This window comes from Petaurus breviceps, unplaced genomic scaffold (genome assembly GCF_028583685.1).
Source record: "Petaurus breviceps papuanus isolate PSGF00001 unplaced genomic scaffold, PetGlider_PUasm1.0 98, whole genome shotgun sequence".
Classification (NCBI taxonomy): domain Eukaryota; kingdom Metazoa; phylum Chordata; class Mammalia; order Diprotodontia; family Petauridae; genus Petaurus; species Petaurus breviceps.
The window spans coordinates 29297755-29317879 of record NW_027187460.1 but is presented as its reverse complement, the minus strand read 5'-3'; the positions used below and the strand labels follow the sequence as shown (position 1 = coordinate 29317879).

Below are 20125 nucleotides of genomic sequence, written 5' to 3'. Positions count from 1 at the left end.
CTTGGATTGCTTCAACACCATGGGTACGGTCAAACTACTAGCAAACTCTTTTCTTGATCCCCTCCTTCTTCCAACTATCTTTTGAGTCATCAAATTTTTTTTTTAGTAGCTTTCTTTAAAATCTTCATGGGGAAATAAAAGGTTGGTGAGGTTCCATGAGGCTCTAAGTTAAATTTTTACACTCAACTAAATTAAATGGATCAAATTCTCATACATAAATTTAAGGATCTTTTGTTTATTTTTTAAACTATTTACGTGGGTAAATGTAAAAAAAGATAGAATCTTTAGGAGGTGAAGGGTACTTTCAGGAAACATGGAAATCAACCTCTACTGGAAACAAGCATCTTCTTTGACAATCTCCTTGACAAAGACTCATTAACCCTTCTCTTGAGGACCACCAGTCATGAACAACACACAGACCTTAGAAATGCCCTTTGTATACTCATATACCTTACAGATCTGAATCATCAAACATAAACCAAATAATCATTCTTGAAATATGATAATTGCCCCCCCCTAAATCTTACTAATTAAGGGCAATGGAAGTTTTCCTATATAATGTCCCTAAAATAAAGTCAGGGTCAGAGACTCAAGGGATATAGAACTGGAAGGGTCTTCAGAGATCACCTGGTCCAAATCTCTCATTTTAAGGATAAGAAAACAGAGTAAAGAGATGTCATATGACTTGCCCAAGGTCATAAGCTATGGAGTGGTAAAGCTGCAGTTCAAACCTGGGTCTTCTGACTCCAAATCCAGGATTCTTTCCATTCTACTTCACTAAATCTAAAAAACTAGAAAGTTCTTATTTCTGGGGGGGAAATGACTGGCAATCAGACATTAATTTATCTGTCCATCCCAGGAGTCGGTTAATGACAGGAGGAATTCCCAGTGACAATAAAAGTTTGGAGGCCTTAAAGCCTAGTTCTCAGAGAGCAGGGTTAAAGTCTAATTTTAGGGCACCCTAATTTTAAAAACACAGTCTATTAAATACCTAATTAAGAGGTTACTCAGAAGTCAGCAACCAAATTAGCTTACTTAAAGAGTTTTAGAGTCCTTATCCTCAACTCTCACCAGGTCATACACTCTCAGCTAAGAGATAAGGGGAGTTCAGTGGGCATCCCTTTGGAACGGCTGTGCTAGACCTACTCGGTCTTTCTGGGGGCAAATTGGGGAATTTGAGAGGCAGAGCACCTCCTGGTAGTTTCTTAAGTCTAGTGAGCACTATCCCCTCTTTCCTTTCCTCTCTGCCCCATTAAGTTGATCTTATTTTAGCTTTCAAATGAGCAGTATCGTATCAAGCACCTTTTGGTGGGATGGTGAAGTATGTGTATACACACACACACACACACACAAACACACACATATCCCTTCTCAGAATAAGGTTTTTAAATACATAAAATGAAATATACAGGATTATAAAGGAAATCAACTACTTTGAAACTATCAAAACATGGAGACTAAACTGATAATCTATCAAACTGGTAAAAGCATGATGTAAAGCTATGTAAGACTGCAGAGACCTGCTGATCAAACCTTTAATACTTGACGGGTCTATAATAGTTCATCCCACTGGTTTGGACCTTAAGCCCTCTGTAATTTAGTAGATGGTATTTAAGAGTTGATTTGGCATCTGTAATCCCTGCTGCTGGAGAGGCTAAGACTGGTGCATCACTTGCATTTAGAAGGCCTGAGCTGCAGAGGAATAAGCAGACAGTGTCCACACTAAGCCTATCACCTTTCTGATGAGCCCCAGAGAGCAGAAGGGGCCCACACTGCCTAAGCAGGGGCAGAATGGCTCCATAGAGCAGGTCAATACTCCCATGCTTATCAGTAGTGGGACTGGGCCCATGAATCACCACTGAACATCCACTTTGGGTGAACCAAAAAGACCTAGTCTCCAAAAGAGTTAATGTGGTCCTTCAAAATTCATCATCTCATCGCTTGGCCAAGCTGGTGGTTAGCCTGTTCAAACTCAGCCAGGCTAATCCTTGGATCACTATATCCTATGTGAGTGTGTCCTGGCTTACTCCCTAATCCCCACCCAAAGGGGAGAGCATAACCTCTTAACCTTGCATCTCCCCCAGCACCTAGTTCAGGGTTCTGCACAAAGAGCTTAATAAATGTTTAGTAACACTGAGGAAAAGGGTGGGATCTGCCACTCCCATACCCTAAATCTGCCTACTCCCTACTATATACAAATTCTCCTCTATCAGCAGTTTGGTGGGGAATCAAGAGTTGCTGGCTCAGTCAGTTTATGGCTTTGCAAAGTGATCCAGGGTGAGGATGACTACCCAGGGTCACCAAGAGAGTCTAAAAAGATCAGGAAAATGGTTTTTCACTTGGACACTCTGTTTATATGCCTGGAAAAAAACACATAGACTCTTCAAGCAGGAGTGGTCAACATAAAACATGTGTGTGTGTGTGTGTGTGTGTGTGTGTATGTGTGTTCTCCATCTGGAAATCAGTATTTTCTAATCACTTTTTTCTTTACAGAAGCAGTGGGCAGTGCAGTGGATAGAGAGTGTGCTGGGCATGGAACTGGTAAGGCCCAAATTCAAATCTGATCTCAGACATGTGATACTTGGTGAGAAATTTTACCTCCATCTGCCTCAGTTTCCTCAATTATAAAATGAGGATAATAACACCTACCAGGGTTGTTGTGAGTTTCTTATGAGATAATATTTGTAAAAAGTACTTAGTATATAATAGGTACTAAATAAGTGCTTATTCTCCTCCCATTCCCCCCTTCTCCCCAAACCTACCCCATGTAAATCTGGGCAAGTCACTTAACTTCTGTCTGCCTTAGGATCCTCAACTCTTAAGTACCTGGCACATAGCAGGTACTTTAAAATGTTTACTGATTGACTGAATAATAGCATCTCCCGCCCAGGGTTGTAGTGAAAATCACAAGAGATAATACCTGTAAAGCCTAGAACACAGTAGGTACTTAATAAATGCTTGTTTCCTTCCAGTATCTCTAATAGCTTATCTATGTACCTGGTATACAGAAAGCATTTAATAAATGCTTACTGACTGAAGAACTGGATGCAAATTCCCTTTTCTCTTTTGAATAAACATGTTGTGACTCACCTGGAGAACTGTCTCAGCTTGGTCTCTATGCTTCTGTGTCTCATACACATCCTGGTCAGGGCAGATCCAATTTCTCTGGTACCACCTGAAAACATAAAATAAACAAGGCTGAGACAAGATATAGCAAAGTAAACCAAAAATGCATATCCCCCCCATTTAACATCTCACTTAGTTTTTATAAGAGAAAAACAGAATATCAATACCAACAGTTGAATAACTTGCATAACTTCTATCCTATATCATACATTAATATACGATAGTCATATTAATATATGAATTATATCGTACATTAATGAAATAGCTGACACTTAACGGGAAAGTAATTTTTCATTTCTGGCTCATGGAAAAAGAAAACCCACAGTAAGCTATTCAGGTGAGCAAATAATGTTTCTGAAGAAAGTCTATGGGGTAATAATTAAAATCCAGTCCTTTGCTATAGAAATAATATTGAGAGGACACTACCTTCAGCAGAATGGAAGGGGTAAGTTAATATTGTCAGAAAAATCTGGGGGGAAAATGGATTTGGCTTAAAGTAGTAACAACCTGAGGTAGCTAGGTGGTGCAGTGGATAAAGAATTAAACCAGAAAAAACCTCCTGAGTTCAAATCCAGCCTCAGAACCTTACTAGCTGTGTGACCCTGGGCAAGTCACTTAACTCTTTGCCATAGTTCCTCATCTGTAAAAGTGAGCTGGAGAAGGAAATGGCAAACCCCATCCAGTATCTTTGCCAAGAAAACCCCAAATGGGGTCACAAAGAGTCAGATACAACTTACAAAAAAACTTGACCCTTCCCAAAAATAGCTTGACCAGGGAAAGTTTCAGACTGAAGAAGATACAGGAAAACAAGTCTACAAGGTTATCTGAATTTGCCAAAAGAAAAACAAAACAAAACAAAAACCCTCCCCCCTCTCATTTCTTAAATGATTTGTCATGTTCTCCTTCTCCTTCCCTTTCTCAAAAGCAATGCTTGAATAAGCAACTCTGTGTTAGTTTGGGGTGGAGGGAGTGTGGGGAGGAAAATGATTATCATCACAGATGGTAGCTCCACACTGAACATTTGAAGGCCAGGCGAAATTATAAATGTTATGGAAACACTGAAGCTTGTGGGTTCAGCACAAAAAAAAGTGTCAAATAAGGCACTATTTTAATAGACCAAGCAATTTAAGGCTGATTAAATCCTGATATATTTCCAAAGCAAAACTCTATGTAACGAAGAAAAAGTTAATTATCAGGCAAGAATTACCTCCTCAAGTTTTCTCTGTTCTGTGATCTATTTCCCTCCAGTCCTTATCTTTGTTGAGATCACTTGTCATTTTAATTTCCCTCTTTATCTGGCATCTCTTCACTGAAGAACCACTCTCTCCTTGCCATCCTGTTCCATTCTTCATGGGGAACATAGAGGTGACCCTATGCTCTGGAACTTTATACCAGTATCATAAGCTCTGGCAAGTTTTACACTAGTCTGGTAAGGACCTGGTTCATATGTAAAGGGAGGAAACCAAGCCAGAAAGGACAAGGGATGCTCAAGACCCAAAGTGAAAAAAAAATACAATGAAGATGAGGATTTGATTGAAGAGAACAATGTGGATGCACAGGGAACTCACCAAACAACTTAGACAGACTCTGTTCTATGCCGGCAGTCTAAAGGCTGACCTAGCTAAAAACCAGTGAATCTTTCAGTCACTGCAATTCTCAAAGACCATCACTTATGTTACAGAGAGGTTATAATGTGGACTGGGGGAAGGAGTATATACACTAATAAAACCACAGGTCTTTAAAGTATTCAAGTGAAAAATCATTTCCCTTTTATCCAAAATATCTAACAGGCTTTTTTTTTTTTTGCACTTTTTGGAGGGGGTAAGGTAAGGCAATTGGGGTTAAGATACTTGTCCAAGGTCACACAGCTAGTTTTAGTGTTAAGTGTGTGAGGCTGAATTTGAACTCAGGTCCTCCTGACTCCAAGGCCAGTGCTCTATTCACTGTGTCACCTAGCTGCCCCTCACAGGCTTTCTAGTACATATACATAAAATATATGTATTATAGTATATTGTGTGTGTATGTATTATATGATCTTCACAAAAGGTCACAATTACCTGAGGCAGGTAAGAAAAATTAAGGATAAATGAAGAAAAAAAAACCCTCCCTGCTCAGTTTTTATTATACTTCTGTTATTCTATTCCAAAAGAATTATCTTTGCAATGAAAATCATAAAACAAAAATGACTACTAAGGACTTGATACCCAAGAAAACTAAGGGAGAAAAGGAGGGAAGGAGGGGGGAAAGAGAAAAGAAGGGAAGGAAAGAGGGAGGGAGGGGGGAAGGAAGGGGGAAGAGAGAGAGAAAAAAGAGAGGGGAGAGACAAAGAATGAAAGATTATTTATTTTGCTTGATTATGTATATATTTGTTACAAGGAATGTTTTTTGTTGTTTTCCCAATGAACTAGGAGATAGTATGGAGAAAAAAACAGATTTCTGCTAATTAAAAAAATAAAAAACAACTGAGGGGGTGCTGCTGCGGCTGCTGCTACAGATGTAGAATGCTGCGTGCACTTTCAGATGAGGTCAATGTATTATTATTTTCATTTATTGTTTTCCTTTTTGATAAGAGACCTCTCATGAAGTAGGGGGTGATCTGTAAATGTTTGTAATGTAGAAACAAAACACATCAATAAAACTTTTAAAAACCTCTTGCTGAGTTACAAAAAAACAATTTCACCATTAGCAAAATTGGGGAGGACAGCAGCTGTTCTGAACAAGATGTGGGGGTTTTAGTTTATTATAAGCTCCATGAGTCAGCAATGTGATATGATCGAAAAAAGCTAATGCAATCTTGGGCTGCATGAAGAAAGGTCCAGCTTCCAGGAATAGGGAAGTGATAGTCCCACTGAACTGTGCCCCTGTTAGGACACATCTGGAGTAATTTACTCAATTCTGGGTGCACCAGTTTAAGAAATGGACAATATCATGGGGAAGACAACCAGGATGATGAAGGGCCTTGGGCCCAGTCTATGTGATGATCAATTAAAGGGAGTAGGTATATTTATTGATCTTGGAGAAGAACAGACAAAGGGGGTAGACATGATAGGTGTCTGCAAAAGCTTTAAGGGCTACTCTGCGGAAGCTTTAAGATAGCTAATGTAGCCTCAATGTTTGGAGGAAATTCCTAAAATTCATGCTGTCCAAAAGTGGAATGTGCTGCTTTAAGAGGTGGTGGGGTCCCCTTCCTTGGAAATTTTCAAGCAAAGATTAGATGACCACTTGTCTACTCTATTATGGAGGATTCTGATCATATAAGGGTTAGACTAAATGGCTGCTGAGGTCCCTTTTTGCTCTCAGATTCTGGGAATCTGTGATTTGGGGTTTGACCACATTTCTAATTTTCCTCTCAAAGAACCATAGATCCTCCTAAGAAAACAGGGTAAAATGATATACAGACCTAAGCAGTAATTCTAATTTGGATTCATGGCCATTCAGGGAATTTCATTCATTTAACAAGTGTTTATTGAGTGCAGAGTTGCGGATAGTACACTGGCCTCTGACTAGAGTCAGGAAAAACTGGGTTCAAGTCCCATCTCTAGCACATATCAGCTACATGACTCTGGGCAAACCACTTAAGGTCTCAATGCCCCAGGCAACTTTTGAAGACTAAAAACTGTAAATCAAGTGCTGATTTGCTTCCAAGGGGGGAGTCAACTCATTGGAAGTTTTCTAAATCAATGAATACACTCTAAAGGTATACTCTTGAAAAAAAAGAAAAGGTACACTCCAAAAGGAAATGTTCAAAGCACCAGGGCCAGGAGCTAGGGATAAAAAGACCAAAAAACTCCTGCCCTCAAGGAGCTTGCATACAAGAATGTACCAGATGAACTCAACATGATGACTACCATTCAGGACCCTTGAGGGCATCTTACACCTGCTACAGCACTCAGGCCATCTCAGAGGAGCAGAAGATGGAGCACCTGTTCACTGCTTTCAAATCACATATGTTCATACAATTTTCACCAGCTTCACAGGGCAACTCCAGTAGATGGCACTGTTTGCTTGGTAACAACCTACCAACACAGCTCTTAAGCAGGGGCAACTCACTATAAACCAGCATGAAGAATCTTCTTCCCTTATGGGAAAAATTTTTATTTTTTATTTGCTTCTGGTCCCTCATTTGGCCAAAGGTCACAAGAGGCAAACACACATGCAGGAACTCGGGCAGTTTTACAACCCTCACTGGAGAGAATAATTTACACATTAATCATAAAATCCTGAATTATTTATAAGCATAGAATCCCGAAAACTTTCTCCTCTTTGTTACCTGCCCTGTCCCTTCCCTGTCACAAGACTGTAGGATTTAGAGTCGAATGAAGCCTTAGATATGACCTAGCCCTAGAAAGGCGAAATGTCTTGCTATCATACTTGAACAGGAATCCCCTTTACCACACTCCCCAAAAGTGGTTACCCCATCTTTGCTCAAAGACCGTGAGTGAAGGGGAGCTCATTACCTCCCAATACAAGCCATGGGACAAGTCTGATTAATAGGCATGGAGGAACTTCAACAAACAAGTTCTACTCACTGGAGAAATTTGTACCCAGATCCCTCAGACCTCAAATCCATTCATTAATTTATTCAATAAGTAAAAATGTATTTATGTGCTTGATATAGTTAACAAAAATGACAGAGCACCTACTATGTGCTTAATTTATTCAACAACAACAAAAAAATTTTTAAGCACCTACCATGGCAATGTCTCTGGTTCTCAAAACATAAAAACAAGTCTTTCCCCCTCTGCAAACAACATATATGCATAATACAAATGCATACACAGTATATACACAAAGTAACTTGGGGGAGCACTAACACTTGAGGAGATCCTGAAAGACCTCATGGAGAAGACAGCATCTGAGTAGAAGATAGAAGGGAGTTGTTAGGGTTTCCAAGAGGGAACGAGGGAGAGGACTCCCAGGATGGGAGGGAATTTATCATTATGATTCTGACTACAGAGCATTTAGATGCTTCAAGTTGGCCATCAAGGGTACCACACCAGACTGATGGGGGAAGCCATCTTGAAAAGGTGGGTTTTCAATGGACTTGGGTCTTTTTGCAAATGCTTTCATTGCCAGATTCTTTCAAAATCATACAATCTCAGAACTTTTCACAGTATGGTGTTTATCCTATTCTACTGTACTTTCTCATCTGAAGACAGAGAGGTGTACCTAGCTAGAATCAGGAAGATCTGAGTTCAAACCAGTCAGAGACACTTCTTCAACGTGTGTCCCTAGGTTAAGTCCTCTGTGCTTCAGCTTCAACATCTGTAAAATGATTATTATAATAACACCTACCTCACAGGGTTGTTATGAGGATCAAATGAGAGAACTTATGGAAAACGCTTTGCCAGGAAAACGCCTGCACAAGTCTCCTGACCTCTTTGAAACTCAGTTTTCTCATCTGTAAAATGCCTTGACTACAATGGTAAGTGGTAGTTATTTATTTACAACCTCTTCTGGCAAAGCTCAAATTCACAAAAATGGACGGAGGAAGACTGTCTTAATATCCTTACTGCTTAGCACAGTACCTGGCACATAGTAGGTCCTTAACAAATGTTAGTTGACTGACAACTGCTTTGTCCTTATTATAGGCAATGCTGAATGGCAAGTCATCTTTCTGAAATGATTTAGACACAGGTCAGGACATGGCTAAATAAACAGTCTCCATGTTTCTTTCCAGCTTTATACTGGAACAGTATGCTTCCAGCAGGACCGCTACACAGATGTTTACAGGACAAACCAGTAAGAAAATGTCTTGACATATGCATATTTGGTAAATGCAAGTCTCTTCTGCAACTCCTTGATTGGTCAATTAAAGGGCCTGATGTGTGTTTTCACTAACCTGCCTCACAGACGGCACTACAGAGTTTGTAACCAAAGGTATACCCTGGCACCATCATCAGTAATGCCTACTGTATGCAGTGCACTGTGTTTGGTATTGGGGAAGGAACAAAATGTAGGTAAGACACTTTCCCACAAGTGTTTGATATTTATTGATCCACAACAAACCATACAGTTGGGGAGGGAAGGCACAAATGCCTCCCCCCTCTAAAGGACACCTAAATATAAGACAATATAATAAATGGTATCGATCTAAGTTCTATGGGAATTTGTGAACATGATGGAGCATGTCAATGCCATCTGGTCTAAGAAAGGGAAATCATATGGCCAGATTACATGGGTTCTGAAGAAGCTGTTGGAATAGGCAGGCTTCAGTTTCCTCATTTGTAAAATAGGGTTACTGACTCTAAGGTCCTCCAGCTCTATGATCCGTGTGACATTCCTTTCCCCGCCATGCCCCCCCAACACCCAGAATTTCTCACCCTAGCCCCCACCTCTAAGCTCCAACATAATTTCCATGGAAACAACTTGGCCAGAAATCAAAACTATTACTGGCTGTCTGAAAATCAACCAGAAAAGTCTTCACAGCTCAAGCTATTTGCCAAACACCAGAATCAAGGCAGCTGCGACAGCTACAATTGGTGATGGCCTCAACAGCCTCCCCACACTTGGGTGGTGCATGCACCAAATTATCAGTCAACAGAATACAATGTCCAGCACTCTTTATACTGTGCTGTGTGCCTTCTGATTCCCAAGGTGGCAACCAAGAAACATATCCCTGGGTCATGTGCTGGACTAGAATCCAAACCCTGCTTGTGCCACTTACTGTATGACTCTGGGAAAATCAATCAATAAACATTTACTAAGTGTGTCAGGCACCGTGCTAAGTGTTGGGTATGGATGCAAAAAGAGGTAAGAAACAAAAATAAAACCCAGTCTCTTGCCCTGAAGGAGCTTACAATCTAATAGAGGGAGACAGCATGTAAACCAATATACAGACTATATAGGACAAATAGGAAATAATTAAAAGAGGGAAAGCACTGGACCTCTTCTGTGCCTCAGTTTCAACATCTGTAAAATGGTTATAATATTAACATTTACCTCATTGGGTTGGTTGTCATAAAGATCAAATGAGATAACATATGTAAAATGTTTTGCAAACCTTAACGTGCTACATAAATGCTAGCTATTATTATTGTGAATGATTATTAAAGTAATAACCGTCATTACTGTTGTTAATTTTTCTCCCAGATGAGGGAGCCCCTGTTAAATACTATAGTTCTCTCCCTGGCCTAGATCTCCCACACAGAGTCCTGACAGCTGGATTTGGTATGGATAATCACTGCTGACATTAATATAGTGCTTGAAAGTTTGTTATTGTTGTTGTTCCAGTTGAGTCCGATTCATTGTGACCCCATATGGGGTTTTCTTGGCAAAGTTACTGGAGCATTTATCCATTTCCTTCTACAGTTCATTTTACAGATGAGGAAACTGAGGAAATCAGGATCACGTGACTTGCCCAGGGTCATACAGCTAGTTAGTGTCTGCAGCCAGATTTGAACTTGGGAAGATGAGTCTTCCTTACTCTGGGACAAGCAGTTTATACATTGTACCATCAGTTCATTCTCTCATTACAACCACTTACATAATGACCCTGTGAAGTAGATTCTATGGGTAGATAAGAAAACTGATACTCAGAGAGAATAAATGGGAGGTGGGATTCAAACCCAAGGCTCTCCTGATTCCAAGTCCTATACTCTTTTCATTACCCCTATGCTATCTCTGATTCCCATCATCTGTGTCCTCAGCATTCTTAATCCTAAGGGTGGGGAGGGAAAGCAGAGGTGAGAGTATCAGATAACCTGTGTGGCCATGGCAGAATACTAAACTCTACTCAAGGACTGATTTAAGATTTGTGCATTCAGAGTTTACAAAGCACTTTTCATATATTATCTCATTCAATCCTTAGGACAACTCCCCCTTGAAGTAGGTAATGACCACACTACTGGAAAAGTCTCTGATATACTGATGAAGAAACTGAAAATTTCAGGGGTTCAGTGACATGGCCAAGGTTACCCTGATAATAAATGCCAAGGCCTGAATCTGTTCCCAGGACTTCTGCCCCTACACTGAAACACTCTCCAATATTCTGCGTCTACATTTTATAGCTGAATGAGAACCAAGTCCTAAGTTCAAGTAAGTAATTGAACCTTTCTATTCCTTAGGCAGCTAGGTGTTGCAGCAACCTGAGTTGAAGCCCAGACCCATACACTTACTAGCCATGTGACCTTGGGCAAGTTCCATAACCCTGCGTGCCTCAGTTTCCTCATCTGTAAAATGAGCTGGAGAAGGAAATAGAAAACCACTCCAGTATCTCTGTCAAGAAAACCCCAGACAGAGTCATGGTGAGACAGACATGACCAACAACAACAAATTTCTTAGCCTTCTCATCTCTAAATGAGGGAGAAGAGTGGGCTGAAGTATGGGGAAAGAACTCTTCCAGTTTTCATAATCTAAAGTCACTAAACTTCTAAGATAAAGCACAGGCTACCACTGTCTTTCCATCACACCCAAGGAAAGGACTGGAAATAGTTTTGTAGGATTAGATGGAGTAAAATATGAGTGGTTTCTATACCAGCACAGTCTATCACCACTTTGAGGCTCTTTGAAAAAAGAAATCAATCAATCAACATTTATTAAGTGCCTACTATATTCCAAGAACTGTGCTAAACACTGGGAATCCTAGAGATTGGAGAAAATAGCCACTGATGAAATTACAAACTAGCAGCAGACTCACTTAGAGGGTACAAAAGGCAAGGAGAAGCCCATGGTAGGCATCTATGCATCTACACACGGATACATCTAAATTATCAAGGGGGGGGGGAGGAAAAACACAATGATCATCTCTAAAAAATGTTCATCTTTTCCCAACCTTCATTAGGAAAAAAAAATCTCTACCAAGTTATAAAAGAATTATCTTTAAATTCAAAGACTTAAATTAGACAAGAGGAAAAACTCTACCTGTGATAATGATTGAGGCACTTTAGTGGATGGCTAAAGCAGACAGATGGCAGAATGGTTTTTATTATCAACATTTAAATACCTGAACATCAATTTCTACTTGACTAAGATGACCAAAGTGAATCAATGACAACTGAATAGGTGTCAGAAGATGGGCAAAAGCTTTGAAAACTTGAAAGACAAAGGATTTGGCATAGCAGAACCTGGATTCAAGCACTGGATTTGCTACTACCCTTTACATGACTTAAGACAATCCACTTAACATCTCTGGATGTTAATATGCTGTATGGAATGGAAAGGATGACCACTGAGGTTTTTTATGGTTCTAAATTGTGATCCTGCAATTGCATGATTCATTCTACAAAGATATTAGCACCTGCTCCTTCTGTATCATTGGTATTGGCAAAATACCAAAGAATATAAGATCTAGACCCTACCCTCAGGTACCTTATTCATTAGACTCAGACCAGGTCTTGAAGTGTCCACCAAAGAAAGGCAGGCAGAGAGGATGTAAGAGAAAACCAGATAACGTCAACATCAATTGAGATATTACAATGTTTAATGAAAACAAACAAATGCGACATAGTCATTGCAGCTTGGCAAGGTAAGATGAAACTTACCTCATCAAAAAATACTCATGGGGCCACATATTTGTTCCTTTCAATGTTTCACACCTACTCTCTCAGCACTCTTGGGGACATTAGGACCAGAGAGAACAAAATTTTGTTTCTGATCTGAGATCAGCTCCCCCATAAATGAGATACTTTGCACCAGGCACAAATTAAACTGATTAACGCTGATTGTGAATGGCAGGGGTACCATGGTGATGGGCACTCGAGAAATGTACTTTACATATTAATACACACAGAGGAAATAGCACATTAGAAGTTGGGGAGGGAATAAAAGGTGGGTGGAAAACAAAAGCCTGGGGATGAGGGAGGGGGCACAACAGAGAAAGGAAATGATGCCATGGCACCAATTATCCAGAAGAGAAGAAAGAGTCTTTGGGCAGACTGAATCTGCCCGATTGCAACATGCCACAATGACTTGGTTATTGGATGTGGACAGTAGTAAGCTATCAAGTGGCTTTGTGTTGTTCTAAACCTCTCATTTGCAGGCAGCTCCCATCCCACCCCACAGCAGGCAGCTAATGGGCACACACAGTCAGTTGGTCCATCTTGAGGGCAGGTGGTGAGGGTGAATTGAAAAGGCTGCATTGTCACAGAAAGAGAAGGGATGAGAGGAAGCAGAAAGGGGAGTGGGTGTGGGAGGGGAGCTTTATCCAGAGCATGCAGCTACAACAAAGTCACGGAGCACTTCAGCTTTCCATTTACAGACTAATGTTGTTGGAAGGCTAATTAAGAGTCAGACAGAACCACTGGACAGGAAAATGCATTCTGAAAATCTCAGCACGTGCCAGATCGGAAAGGTCGGCGCTATTCGCTTAGAGAAGCAACATGTGGCCATTCCCGTAAGGATGCTTCACTAAACTTGAAACTGTGGAACCCTGGAAAGTCAGACGTAACCTTCACCAAAGCTTAGCCTTCAAGTGGCTTTTGCAGAGCTGCCGTTAAGTATCCATGACGATACCCCTGGCTTTCCAAGCAAAGACCTGGTAAGAGTCACCCGGTTCTGCTCTAAAAATGAAGAAAATATTCTGTTTGTCATTAAAGGAGAGTTCATTTAGAAACACAGGTCAACTTTTCCAAAAACCAATACAGCCTAAGTCTTCCATCCCATTGAGATTCTTAATCTATCTTAAAAACAGAAACCCCTCACCTCATAGTCCAAAATTCAGCCCAATTCAATTCAACAAACATTTAGGAGACCCTTGCTAGGAAGCAGGCAGCTAAGTGGTTCCGTTCCCCCTCCCCCATACACACACAGAAGACTACAGGCTCTGGGGAGAAGGGCCAAAAAAAGGCAGCCCCACACCAGCTAAGCCCTTCCTGATTTTTACTTGGGTACCTGCCAGGAAGTGACAGAAGGTGGCTCAGTTTGGGGCTGTCAGTCAAAAGGACAGCATCTCCCAAAGTTCTTCAACAGACAGTCTACACCCTGACCTCAATGCTCAGAACGCGGGCGTCTTTGAACTGTTCATTCAATCTCTTGAGCTCTTTACTGAAATTACACAAAGGGAAATAGTTATGCAGCTACAGAAAATGAAACAAAGGTCAGAGGTTCAAATCAACTCGGCAATAATGATGATGGCAGCTAAAATGCATACTTTGAGTGTTTTCATATATGTTAACTCATTTGATCCTCAAAGACACCCCTATGAGATAGGGTCAATTATTAGTGAGATATGGTCTATTATTATTATTATTCCCATTTTACAGGTAAGGAAAGCAGCTACAAGTAGTTAAGTCATTTACTCGGGGTCACACAGCTTGTCTGAGGCAAGACTTGAATTCAAGTCTTCCTTACTAGGTAAGGAAGTAACTAGTTTTCATTTAGGACACCCAAAATTTGGCTACGAACCTGAGACTTGGGCTATGTTGTCATACCAAGTCATAACCATTCCTTAACAAGTTGGTGTACAATACTGGCAATTATCCTCAAGAGTAGGCAGGAAACATCTCTCAAGCTTATTTAGCCCACTCAACCCTAGATTTCTGCTTGTCAAATCTGATTCGCTACTTTTGTATGTTTGTGAAGAGTGACACAATCCACCCCAAGATGTGCTCTCTGTGATACAATCTTTCACTTTTCTCGGACTAATAATTTCTCCGACTTAAAATATTACTCCTGGATAAGCTAGTTAATGAATACTGAGATAACCACAACAAAAAGGAAACTGGTTTCCATTTCTCACACCAACAGATAATTCACCACCCCAGAATACAGGCAAGAGATAAAAAGGCCCGCTAACTAGATGGGTTGTGTCCATGTATCAATGATTACTGACTAAAACACACAGCCACAACCAGGCCAGGGCCCTCAGTAAACTCCAAGCAGCCAAAATAGCTGGCTAGTCGCTTCTCTATTCCTTTCTGCCCTCTATTGTCTGTCTGACAGGATACAAAAGCATGAGATTTCCCTTCAGGAAATCACTTTTAAAGACACCCTCCACCCCCCTGCCATGTTTCTCTCTACATTCATTTATTTTTATCTCTCAAAGCCAAAGGCCAACACGTTCTTACCACCCCCTTTTGCAGGGACAAAGGACAACACCGGAAAAGCAAAGCAGCCCTTTACTGTTATGTTTTTATGTCATGTAGCAGTCCAGGCAATTCTATCAAGCCCTTCTCAGAATAAGGTTTATAATCGCAGAAAATAAAACATTAGGATCACAAGGGAAACCAATTATACTGAAATAAAGATGCACTTTTCCCCCCACCCAAGCTCAAGGACCACTTCAAATCTATTCCCAGACCCGGAGGGTGGTGGGGAATGAACTCCAGGTTAAGAACCCCTAATAAATAACAAAATGCTCAGGTGCTTCATGGAACATACTTGCAATGGCTGATAAGCTCCATGAGGTCCAGAATCAGGTCTGATTGACCTTGACTCTGGAGATCCCTTAGTAACAGGACAGTGCATGCAGTAAACACCAAATATGTATCCAAATGAATTTGTAGAACTGTCATTCCTACCTTCAATAACTGTCAGGACCTCCTCTAGGGCTGAACACGTAAACTCCTTTGGCATTTTAAAGTCCTTCACAATTTGGCACCAGCTAATGTTTTTAGTCTGAGTGTACATAAATTGGTCTATCTGCCATTCTGCATATACTCACACTTGGGGCTGTCCCCCCATGCCTAAGATGTTGCATTTTCACCTCTATGCCTCGCAATCCCTAATTTCTTTCCCTATAGTCTACTCCTAGGAGAATATAAACACTCTTTAAGAACAGCCTAACAGTGCCTGGCATACAGTATGTGACCAATAGATGCTTGCTGATACACTGATATATTGACTCTTTCAAAATTCAGCTCAAATGACATCTACTGTGTGAGACCTTCCCTCATTTCCTCTGCCAGTGGTTAGTACTCTCCTACCTGAACTTTGTAAATATCTGTATTTATTTATCTACATATATGCTATATACATCCCCAGCTGACTGTACACTTCTTAAAAGCAGGGGTAGGGCAGCTAAGTGGTGCAGTGAATAGAGCACTGCCCCTGGAGTCAGGAGGACCCGAGTTCAAATCTGATCTCAGACCCTTAACACTTACCAGCTGTGTGACCTTGGGCAAGTCACTTAACCCCAATTGCCTTGCCTTCCCCTCTCCCCCCCCCCCAAAAAAAGCAGGGGTAATTCCTTTTTTGTTTTTGTTAAGTACAGTAAGTGCTTAATGAATGCTCATTGAGTGAATAGCTCTATATTGAGAAATTAACTTTTTAAAATTTATTTTTTGGTAAACCCTAAAGTATTCTAAAATTTGTGGGCAATGACACTTTTATTGTCACGCTTATTACTAGATTTTCAAACTCATAGCTCAGGCTACTGATCTTAAAAATCCCTAAGCACCTGAAACCCAAGCTCTCGTTTCACCTTGACAGCCTTGCTGGAGGACTGCCTACCTCAGCATTGCATCACAGAAGCTCTCTCAGCACGCTTCAAGCTGCCATGTTGGCGAGACTGTACCAGGGAATAAACTAGGTATGCCATCTGCCACACACACAAACGTGTGGAGGTCAGTCATCACAATTGGCACCATGTTCCCCACGTGCCTCCAGCCTTGGATTCAACCAAGAAGTCCAAGAATATGCCTCCTCCTCCTGCCCCTTTCACTCTGCCATGGCTACAAATTCTTTGGCTTCATATCTTTTTCTAAGCAGTACTTTCCTAAGGACGATCAGAAGTGTCTAAAGGTTCCTCGTAGGTGTCTGAAGAATCTAAAACAATTCCTTGTAGGCACCTGTGCAAAGAGTGGTAGGGAGGGCAGAGAGGGCAGGGAAGAGCAGAGGGCAGAAAAGACCAAAAGCTGCCCACATGAGAACACAAACAGTCACCCAAGAACACTTAACAACATAGGTGATACTTCCCCCAATATCTAGGGTTACATTATTAACATGGCCCGTCACCTACCCCAGCAGAGACTTACAAAGAAGATTCAGTCCAGCTCCCCTCCTCCCTCCTGGCTTTGTAAAGCAATTCAATGATAAGTGGCAAGCATTGCCTCTTCTGTTATTGTGCTTATGAGTTTCCCCACTACATAGAGAAGTGGGGTCAAACTCAGATAGAAATGAGATCACTAAACCATACATGAGAATCCTTACTGCCACATATTGACTTTGAAAACCACATACTCACATGATCTATGTTCTATTGTGGGCAGTTAGGTGGCACAATGGATAAAGTGCCAGGCCTGGACTCAAGAACACTCATCTTCATGAGTTTAAACCTAGCCTCAGACACTTACTGGCTGCGTGATCCTGGGCAAGTCACTTAGCCTTGTTTGCCTGATTTTCTTCATCTCTAAAAATGAGCTGGGGAATGAGATGGCAAACTACTCCAGTATCTTTGCCAAGAAAACCTCCAACGGGGTCTCAAAGACCTAGAAGCAACTGCACACCACCATGTTCTATCATATTTTTTATTCTGTTAAGTATCTCCCACTTACATTTGAGTCTGGTGCATTCTCTGGAATGCTGGAAAGCATGCCCGACACCTCTGCCCAAAAGCATGCACCACTCTTGCAAGGCCATCAGTGCTGTGCTTTCCCATTTTCTCCCCTAGATGGGAATGCTGATAGAAGTAGAGGCAACAGAGAAGTTGATTGTACTCCTAATGAGTACTTTATTTTTACTCTACCCAGGGGGCTACGTATAGTCAGTCTCAGTCCAGTTCCTAGCGAAATTTCTTTTTTTTTTTCTTATTTCAGATAACCTGCTTTTCTTTTCAACTGGATAAGAGTGGAGTTGGTACAGCAGAGCATAAAGAAAACTAGCTGTAAAGTCAGAGGACCTGGGTTCAAAATCAGCCACCAAGGACACTCCCTGTGTAACCCTAAGCAAATCACTCCATCTCCCTGAGGTTCTATTTCCTCCTCTATCAAAAGAGAGTCCTGGACTACATACAAGGTCTCCAAAGTCCCTTCCCACTTCAGGTCTGTAATCCTAACCTTCTTCAGGATAGCTACGTGTATAGTGGAGAGAGTACCAGGCCTGGAATCAGGAAGACTCATCCTCCTGCATTCAAATACGGCCTTAGACACTTACCAGCTGTGTGACCCTGGGCAAGTCACTTAACTGTTTGCCTCAGTTTCCTCATCTGCAAAAATGAGCTGGAGAAGGAAATGGCAAACCGCTCCAGTATCTTTGCCAAGAAAATCCCAAATGGGGTCATGGAAGGTTGGACACAATTGAAAAAGACTGAATGGTTCCTCAGTTACTTTTCATTAAAGAATAGTCGTCTCATTTGATATTTCACAACAACCTTACATTCATAGAGTCTGACTTTATAATTTATAAAGCACTTTTCCATCTATATCCTGACAATACTCCTGTCAGCCAGATAGGATAAAGAAGTATTATTCTTTTCTCTTTAATTCTCTGCCTTAGCAAACTCATCAGCTTCCAAGAGTTCAATTATCACCTTTATGTGGATGATTCTATTTTTCAAGTCCACAAACTCTCTCCTATGCTCCAGCTCCCCACGAAGAGCTGCATGCTGGGTATCTCCTCCTGGATGTCCCATCAGCTTCTCACACTCAAGATATCTGAAACTGCACTCATCATCTTCCCACCAAGTCTGCCGCCTTCCCTCTAGATACTCCTAACTTTCCCTAGGCAAAGTGGCACCATCCTTCTAGTCACCCAGATTTAAACATCACCATCATTCCTTTCTTTCTTCCCCACATTCAGTAAGATGCCAGCCCTGCAGATACTGCATCCATATTAACCCTGCAGATACTGCGTCCATATTTAGCCTGCCTCCTCCTGTCCACACACACCTGCCACAACCACAGTTCAGTCCTTCACACCCTCTCACCTGAACTAATAGAAAAGCCTCCTACAGCTAATATCCCTTCCTCTATTCTCTCTCTTCCACAATCTACCTGCCTTTATTTTACTCCCCTACCCCAAAAGAACTTAGTAGAGCAAGACAGAGTCACACATGTGCTAAATCTTTGTAGACACAATTGACTAGCACGAGAATTCTCAACTTTTGCAAGGAAAATTTCTCAATCTGCCCTGGTATTTTATCACGGGAGCTGGGAATTTCAAGCAGAAGATTGAGGACCACTTCTTGGTCCTTGAGGACCACTCCATGATAGGTTACAATGGAGACAATAATAATTACAGTTAAGAGTTATAGTGCATTTAAGGTTTGTGAAACACTTTACATATTATCTCACTTGATCTTTATAGCAACCTGTGAGACAGAGGCTATTATTATCGTCATTTTAAAGATCAGGAAAATGAGGCTAAGAAAAGTTTTTAAAAGATTTGCCTAGGATTATAAGACTGAGGGAAGATTCTATCTCAGGCCTTTTCTATTCCAAATCCAGTGTTCTGTCCATTACACCGTCTACGAAGCTGCATTGACTAGTGACTAAAGTTCATACCAACTATAAAATTCTGTGACCCTCATTTTCCTGATGAGGAAAGGCATTTGGAGGTTAAGTGACATGGCTTAATAAGAAGCCCTGGAATTTGAATTCCAGTCTTCTGATTTTATATCCAGTGTTCTTTCCACAACATGCTATTTCCCTATTTTTTATTTAATTATCCTTTTAAAAAATTTAATATAAGCTCTGTAAACAGAATAAATAAGCCTGGCATGGTGGTACATACCTGAAATCCTTGCTACCTGGGGAGCTGAGGTTGGTGGATTGCTTGAGTTTGGGAGTTCTAAGCTACAGTAGGTCTAAAGCTAATCAGGGGAGTGCAGCAAATCTGACACCACTACCAGGACTGGAAAGCCACCAGGTTGCCCTAAGGAGGGAAAACAGGCCAGGTTTGAAAAAAAAAAAAAAAGCAGGATAAAGTCTCCGTGGTGATCAAGACTGGAATCAGAGCTGTACTTCCAGTCTGGGTTGAGAAGGGAAGACATAAATAGAAAGACAGGAAAAAAGACAGAAAGAGAATGGGAGACAGGGAGGAAGGAAAGAAGGAAGGGAGAAGGGAAGTGAGAAGGCAAGGGAGGGAAAAAGGAAGGAAGGAAGGAAGGAAGGAAGGAAGGAAG

At 41.1% G+C, this 20125-nt stretch overlaps 1 protein-coding gene across 5 annotated transcripts in view; it reads right to left on the bottom strand.

The window, feature by feature from the left end:
- MTSS1 (MTSS I-BAR domain containing 1) overlaps positions 1-20125 on the bottom strand; it is a 235721-nt gene that overhangs the window by 54528 nt on the left and 161068 nt on the right. For all 5 annotated transcript variants that reach the window (XM_069081030.1, XM_069081033.1, XM_069081031.1 and 2 more), the window contains one exon: positions 3091-3175. In XM_069081030.1, coding sequence (XP_068937131.1) covers positions 3091-3175 — 85 coding nt within the window. The remainder of the gene's footprint in view (positions 1-3090; positions 3176-20125) is intronic.